This window comes from Lactuca virosa, chromosome 3, assembly GCF_052849685.1.
Source record: "Lactuca virosa cultivar CGN04683 chromosome 3, Lactuca_virosa_CGN04683_v6, whole genome shotgun sequence".
NCBI classification, from domain to species: Eukaryota; Viridiplantae; Streptophyta; class Magnoliopsida; order Asterales; family Asteraceae; genus Lactuca; species Lactuca virosa.
Genome location: NC_136428.1, coordinates 219,764,383 through 219,773,033, shown reverse-complemented (window position 1 = coordinate 219,773,033; position 8,651 = coordinate 219,764,383). Strand labels below are relative to the sequence as shown.

Below are 8,651 nucleotides of genomic sequence, written 5' to 3'. Positions count from 1 at the left end.
ATCAGGTGCTTTTCCAGTCCAAAGATTGTTAAAAAATGGAGACTAGCCACGAACATTAATGTCGTTGTTGATGGATTTTATATAAAAGAACATCTTATGTGATCATGCAAACCCTAAAGCTTGGATCTAGGTTTCTCTATTGTACATCCAATTCATACAAGACTTATGAACCCTAGATCTAGAATAGATATTTCGAAATTATCATATAAAATCAGATCTAGATGATTACCTCTTCAAGAATGGCTTGAATCTTCTTGTTTTGGAGCTTAGAGTCACAAATGTCACTCCTCTAATGTCTTACAAACACCACAAGCAAGAGAATGATCTTGGAGAGAGGGGGGAGGCACAATTTCGGCTATGAAGTCTTCTAGGGTTTCCAGTGGCCGAAATCTGATGCCCTAGGGGTTCTATTTATACTTGTGCTGCTAGGGTTTCAGTCAAAACCCTAATGGACAACTTAGGCCTTAAGCAATCCAAGGAACCTTATGGAATAGGGCCCTTATGGCCGAAATTAAGATGGACAATCCTTAATTTCGTCCATGCCTAGTTCATAAGGCTTCTCAGCCCAATATTCAACTATCACACAATTGACAGTTCTAGTCCCCTTTACTTAATTAATCTCTTTTATCCACATAATTAATTCTTAATTTATTCTTGTCTAATATTAATTAAACAATATGATTTCTCCTTTAATATATTATTCATATAATATATTAATAAACCATAATAACCTCTCTTTCTCCTTGAATCACCCTATCAAGTTGCTTTGGTGAAGGCAACCCAAAAGGACCATACACAACCGGGTCAAGTACATACCAAATATAGTTATGGGTTTAGACACGAATCCAACAGTCTCCCACTTGGATAAGTCTAGTAACTATAGTGTAAGTATACTCCGATTAGGAATCATAGCTCTCAAAGACGCTGTCGAACTTTGATCTTATCAGTAACCTGTCCTTTAGATAAGGGATCGTATAGTCCTCCGTTCTAGATATCATGCGAACAATTACATGGAACATAGTCATATTTATTGTCCAACAGTTTGTTTCTCGATCTCTGATTCGTCTGACATAGAACTTAATTGAACACATCAATTCAGTCCCGACCGGGCCCGATACATAAGTCAAACTAAATCATCGAGGGGCTGAAATATCGCTTTCACCCTCTTAGGATAAAAGGAACAGATAAACTTCGACTTATATGCATTTACCATTCACTCATCAAATCATGCACAACAATGCGTTTTATAATATCAAGTTATTGATGTGTTTACGCATTATCAATGCACAACCAACTTGCAAACAATAAACCATATATCTAGGTTTCAAGACCATATGATATCGTCGTCTTGCGATCACTCGAGATAAATTTCATGAAGTGATACCAGCAAGCGTGGGTCTAATCCAATGCTCAAATCTTATTCATAAGCACTTATGAACGTTGCAGCAAACCTTTGCTATGTCTAATACACTTTAGACAATCTACAAACCAATTCATGACAGTCTTCTTTCATATCTACTTCCAACATATGAACGATTGTGGTCTGTTCGAATAATATTATTATTCAGGAAGTCAAAACATGCAAAATAAAACAATAGGTAAATAATTAACATAAGACAGTAACTTTACTCATAAATAATACTCCTTTATTTAATCATCAAATGTCAATTACATTTATCTATTACACGTTTCGAAGCTATCTAATCTAAACTAATACTATCCTTCAACCCAATGCTCCTAGCTTGCTGCAAGTGCTTAACCCTACTCAGTCCCTCCGTAAGGGATCTGGTGGGTTATCCTCTGACGATACCCTCTTCACTACAAGGAGTCCTTCTTCTACCCGATGTCGAATAAATTGATACTTTCTGTCGATATGTCGAGATCTGCCATGATCCCTCGGTTCCTTGGTCATGGCAACCGCTCCTTCATTATCATAGATATTTCCATTGGCTCCTTTATGGCTGGCACAACTCCAAGGTCTCCAATGAAGTTCTTCAACCATATTGCCTCCTTTGAAGCTTCGCTCGCCGCAATGTACTCTGATTCGCATGTTGAATCAGCTACGGTCTCCTGCTTGAAACTTTTCCAAGTCATTGCTCCTCCATTTAGCGTAAAGACCCAGCCCGACTGCGAACGGTAGTTGACCCTGTCGGTCTGAAAATTGGCGTCACTATACCCTCGCACCCTTAAGTCATCACTCCCACCGAGGACTAGAAACCATTCCTTGGTCCTCCGAAGGTACTTAAGAATATTCTTGACTGCGGTCCAATGTGCATTGTCAGGGTTCCCCTGATATCCGTTGACCATGCTCAAAGCGAAGGCCGCATCAGGGCGAGTACAAGTCATAGCATACATAATTGAGCCAACTGCGGAAGCGTAGGCTATTCGGCTAATTTCTACTATCTTGACTTCGGTACTCGGACTTTGAGTCTTACTCAACTTGGCATTACTTTGTATCGGCAACTCCCCTTTCTTGGAATTCTCCATACTAAAACGCTTTGGTACCTTGTCCAAGTAAGTATTCTGACTAAGTCCTATTAGTCTTTTACTTTTGTTTATCACTATCCTTATTCCCAAAATATAGGCAGCCTATCTGAGGTCCTTCATAGCGAAGCACTTTCCAAGCCAGGACATGACTTCCTGCAGCGTCGGGATGTCGTTTCCCATGAGTAGTATGTCATCGATATACAATACGAGGAAGCTAACTATACTCCCACTGGCTTTGACATATACACATGATTCATCCTCGCTTCGCAGAAAACCAAACTCGTTGACTTTCTCGTCGAAACAAAGATTCCATCTGCGAGATGCTTGCTTCAATCCATAAATGGATTTTTCAAGCTTGCACACTCTATTGGGGTGCTTCGCATCGACAAAACCCTCTGGCTGATTCATGTAAATATCCTCAGCCAACTTTCTGTTGAGGAAAGCAGTTTTGAGATCCATCTGCCATATCTCATAGTCATGAAATGCAGCAATGGACAAGATCAACCTAATAGACTTTATTTTCGCTACCGGTGATAAGGTCTCATCATAGTCAACTCCAGGAGTTTGAGTAAAGCCCTTCGCAACCAATCGTGCTTTATAAGTGTGCACATTTCCATCCATGTCGGTCTTCTTCTTGAAGATCCACTTGCACCCGACCGTCGTACGACCTGGCACATTGTCAACCAAATTCCAAACTTGGTTGTCATACATGGACTGAATCGCGCTGTCCATCGCTTCTTTCCGCTTTGCAGACTCCGGGCCTGCCATGGCTTCCTTGTAGCTGTTAGGTTCGTCCAAATTCACTAGTCTACTATCACTAATGAACGTATCCCCTACTGTAGTAATATGAAATCCATAAAATTGGGGTTGAACCCTAACTCTTTCGGAACGTCTAAGAGGTAAGGACTCGTCAATCGGTTTAACCGGAGTTTCCTCTTCGGGTTAAGCGCCAATGTTAGAGGTTCCTTCATCGCTCGACTCTCGAATCTCTTCAAGATCGATTTGCCTGCCACTGTCCCCTTGGCTTATGAGTTCTCGTTCTCGGAAAACCCCTCTCCTCGCGATGAAGACAACATTGTCACTCGGTCTATAGACAGATATCCAAAGGACTTCTGCGGGTAGCCGATGAAAATACACCGCTCACTACGAGGTTCGAGCTTGTCGTGAGTCTCTCGTCTTACGAAAGCCTCGCAACCCCAAACCTTGATATGTGCCAACGAGGGAGCTTTCCTTTTCCACATCTCGTGAGGTGTTTTGGCAACCTTCTTGGTAGGGACTAAGTTAAGGATATGGGCGGTAGTCTCTAAGGCATAACCCCATAATAAGATAGGTAGCGATGCATGACTCATCATGGAATGGACCATGTCTAGCAAGGTTCGATTACGCCTCTCAGCCACACCATTCAACTGTGGTGTCCTAGGTGGCGTCAATTGCGAAACGATTTTGCATTCCTTGAGGTAGTCGTGGAATTCAAGACTTAGGTAATCTCCTCCTCGATCGGATCGAAGCATCTTGATTTTCCTGCCCAACTGATTCTCCACTTCTTGTTTAAACTCTTTGAACTTTTCAAAGGTTTCTGACTTGTGCTTGATTAAGTAGATATACCCATATCTGCTATAATCATTGGTGAAAGTCACATAGAAGCCGTTCGCATCCCTTGTGGTGGATCTAAAGGGCCCACACACATCGGTGTGTATGAGATCTAATAAACTCCCACCCCTTTCACAAGTGCCAGTGAAGGGTGACTTGGTCATCTTTCCAAGCAAACAAGACTCGCACACGTCATCGTCCCTAAGGTCGAATGACTCCAATACTCCATCCTTTTGGAGTTGGGCTATACTTTTCTTGTTGACATGTCCAAGACGAAAATGCCACAAACATGATTTATCCAAACTATTGGAAGAATCGATACACAACACATCATTTCCTATGTTATCTACAACCATCACATTTTCATATATTCCATTACAAGGGAATGCTTCAAAATAGAAAACACCATTAAGATAAGCATTAATAGAACCCTTTTCATTATCAAATGAATATCTAAACCCTTGTCTATACAAACCATGAAAAGAAATGATGTTTCTTGCCATATCTGGCGAAGCAACAATTATTTAAATCTAATCCTAATCCATTACTAAGCACTAATGAGTAAACTCCAATCTTGGTGACAAGCGATGATCTTCTGTTCCCCATGATCAAGTTTATCTTCCCATGCTCCACATCCTTATTTCTTCTTAGGCCCTGCAAGTCAGAACAAATGTGAAAACCACATCCTGTATCAAGAACCCAAGAAATAGCATGTGATGAATCATTAGATTTAATAGTGTAAATACCTGCGTAGGATGGCTTTATCTTTCCATCCTTGATGTCTTGCCAATATTTTGGGAAGCTTCGTTTCCAATGCCCTATTTCGTGGCAGTGATGGCACTCTGCCTCCTTGGGGTTGGAGTAGGGTTTAGCATAACCAACCATGGTCCCACTAGAAGAAGTGCCATCATGGGACTTTCCCTTACGGTGGCTCTTTGAGGGAGCCTTCCTCTTCTTACCCTTTCCTTGCCCAATAGCCAAGACTGGGGAAGCAACAGGAGTAGGATTTGATGCAACAAATTTATTCTTGAGGTTGCTCTCAACAGTCCTCAACAACCCTTGAAGCTTGCTCAACGTGACCTCCTCTTTGTTCATGTGGTAGGTCATGCGGAACTGGTTGTAGCACGGAGGTAAGGAGTGAAGAATTATGTCATTTGCCAGCGCCTCATTGAAGTCCACATTTAACTTCTGCAGGCGATCAACATACCTTTGCATCTTCTGAAGATGAGCAGTGACAGACTCTCTGTCTCTCATCTTGGTCGTGATCATCGAAGTGATGATCTCGTACCTCTCCTGCCTCGCGCTTTGATGGTACCTATCCATCAAATCTTGATGCAACTCATAGGGGTAGAAGTCCTCGTAGGACTTTTTGAGTTCTGCGGTCATGGTAGCGAGCATGATGCAATGGACTTTCGTAGCATCACGCTCATGAGTTTCATAAGCAGCAATCTCCTCGGGAGTAGCAGTTTCAAGGTTTATCATCTTCAGCTCCTTGTCGAGGACATATTCCTTGTCCTCGTAGCGGGTAACCATCCTTATGTTGTGGATCCAATCATTGAAATTGTTTTCGTCGAAGATTACCCTCCCACACAAGTTCATGAGTGAGAATGAGCCTGAAGAGTTTGAGCCTGAAGCGTTGTTGTTGACGTTCGACATCTGAAATAGAAAAGAGAAAAGTTTGGTTAGAAATGAATCCCCAATTAAACACCCAAATGAGAAATTAGGGCTAGGATCCAACAACATTATTTGCAATTTAGAAAAGGGATGCCGTAATCTAAACAACAAATGATTCGAAGATAAGTGAATGACGATTCACTAATTTCCACCATGAAAAACAAATTAAAGCTAAGTTTTAAATGTATTGAAAACTCTTAGATCTTTTGAGATTCATTAAACTTTTCAATGACATGTTTAAATATCGATATTCCCCACAAGTTTGTGACTGGGATGCGGAGGATCACAAAGCGGGTGTGAATAATCATGCAAATGTACATGGTGCCCTCAATGTTACAGTCACCTATTCGACATGCCGGTTAACCACACACGCTCCATCAAACTATGACAAACATCGACTCACCCTTTGCCACCTTTGCTTAGAGCCTAATTAGTGTGCCGGTTAACCACACACGCTCCACTAACGTCTTAGCAAGGGTACAAAGTGTAATTTCATGGAATTGCATCAATTCACTTTTTCCTAAAGTAACTAAGATTGGGAATTTTGTAAAAAAACATTTGGTTACTTTATTAATTCATTATACTTTTAATGAGGAATGGATTGGCCTATCCCACCCGTTCGGCTAACGACCCTCCACCAATCAAGGAAGCGATGGGTGAGAGTGGACACCCATTAAACGGCCATTTTATAGGCCATAACCTTGTACCCCCTTTATAGATCGGCTTCGTGAATGAGGCCTACTAACGGTAAGACTAGCATTTAAGTTATATATATATATATATATATATATATATATATATATATATATATATATATATATATATATATATATATAATAATTATTCTTATAATATTATAAGGTATAAGCTTGAATTTTAAACTTGTAAAATTCTAGGGTTTGAAATTTAAATAATTCAAATTAAACTTTTAATTAAAAATTTAAATTTCAAAACTTGAGGGCAAGTTTTGAACTTTTTCAAAACACATAGGATCAAATAGAAAATAATTTAAATTAAACATTTAATTTAATGATAATCTAAATTTTACCTGTTCCTTTTATTCGCAAAATAATTCAAATAATCAAATTTTATCATATAAGGAATTTATTATTCAATTAATTGGTAATTATCTTTTGTTTTCGTAAGGATAATCACATAATAATAATATAAATCAGATTTTATTAGTCAAAAACAGTTTTGGTAATCATCCTTCAGCAAAACAACAAGAAATCCCGTCCTCTGTCTAACAGCCCAACTCGCCGAGTTCCCAGTGTGGACTCGTCAAGTTCATCCAACTCGTCGAGTTCACATTGGGACTCGACGATTTCGCCAGTCAGAGGGCCAAAAAAACGAATTTTAAAGCATGAATGAACATACAAGGCATCAATAAAATAGAAACCAATCAATGCTCTAATACCACTGATGGGTTTTATACAAAAGAACATCCTATGTGCTCATGCAAACCCTAAAGCTCGGATCTAGGTTTCTCTATTGTACATGCATTTCATCCAAGACTTATGAACCCTACATCTAGCATAGATATTTCGAAATTATCATATAAAATCAGATCTAGATGATTACCTCTTCAAGAATGGCTTGAATCTTCTTGTCTTGGAGCTTAGAGTCACAAACGTCACTCCTTTAATGGCTTACAAACAACACAAGCAAGAGAATGATCTTGGAGAGAGGGGAAGAGGCACAATTTCGGCTATAAACTCTTCTTGGGTTTCTAGTGGCCGAAATCTGATGCCCTAGGGGTTCTATTTATACTTTTGCTGCTAGGGTTTCGGTCAAAACCCTAATGGACAACTTAGGCCTTAAGAAATCCATATGGCCTAAATTAAGATGTACAATCCTTAATTTCGTCCATGCCTAGTCCATAAGGCTTCTCAGCCCAATATTCAACGATCACACAATTGACAGTTCTAGTCCCCTTTATTTAATTAATCTCTTTTAGCCACAAAATTAATTCTTAATTAATTCTTGTCTAATATTAATTAAACTATATGATTTATCCTTTAATATATTATTCATATAATATATTAATAAACCATAATAACCTCTCTTTCTCGTTGAATCACCCTATCAAGTTGCTTTGGTGAAGGCAACCCAAAAGGACCATGCACAACCGGGTTAAGTACATACCAAATATACTTACGGGCTTAGACACTAATCCAACAGTTGTTAGACCCCGTGACTCCAAAAAAAGAATGTCATATCCATAAATCCTGAGATGCGACAGCTTCTAGGATTATACTTGGTTCAACTATATCTCCTTGAGTGAATTGACCACGCCATGCATTTGGAGATTTTCCCCAAGCCACCTGCATACAATCTAGACTGTTAAGCATACCCGGAAATTCATGCCTCTCTTCATGAGCCGAATATAATCTTTCAATATCATGTGGAGTTGGTTTAAGCAAATATTCTTGATGAAAAACCTGATACACACATGCGCAAAACCAATCTACACAATCAGTTGCGGTCCTCTCAGATATTTTGAAGTATTCGTCAGATGCATCAAATGCTATACCGTAGCCCAAATACCTAAGCATAGCCTCATACTTTTGTATACAACTAAAACCCATTCTTCCTCTTACGTCGGGTTTTTGTTTGAAAAAGTCACAACGGGCTTCTAAAGCATTACTAATACGCAAAAATATCGCCTTATTTAGACGAAAACGACGTTCGAATGCATCATCATTGTCAAGACAATTATCGGTGAAGTTATCACGTACCAATAAGTCATGTGCGGCTTGAAGATAACGATTTACGACCTCCCTTGTACGAGCAAAATTCGAACTTTCTTCATCGTGAATGTGTTGCACAACATTTAAGGACGAAATGAATTCCTCGTCATCATCCGAGTCAAAATTCTTTAACACTTCCAAATCCTCCAT

General features: G+C 39.5%; 1 protein-coding gene across 1 annotated transcript; it reads right to left on the bottom strand.

Moving 5' to 3' along the window:
• Positions 1-7,964: 7,964 nt before the first annotated feature.
• LOC145164416 (uncharacterized) lies at positions 7,965-8,651 on the bottom strand. The gene has a single exon (XM_079083135.1). The coding sequence runs from the start codon at positions 8,649-8,651 to the stop codon at positions 7,965-7,967; it is 687 nt and encodes a 228-aa protein (XP_078939261.1).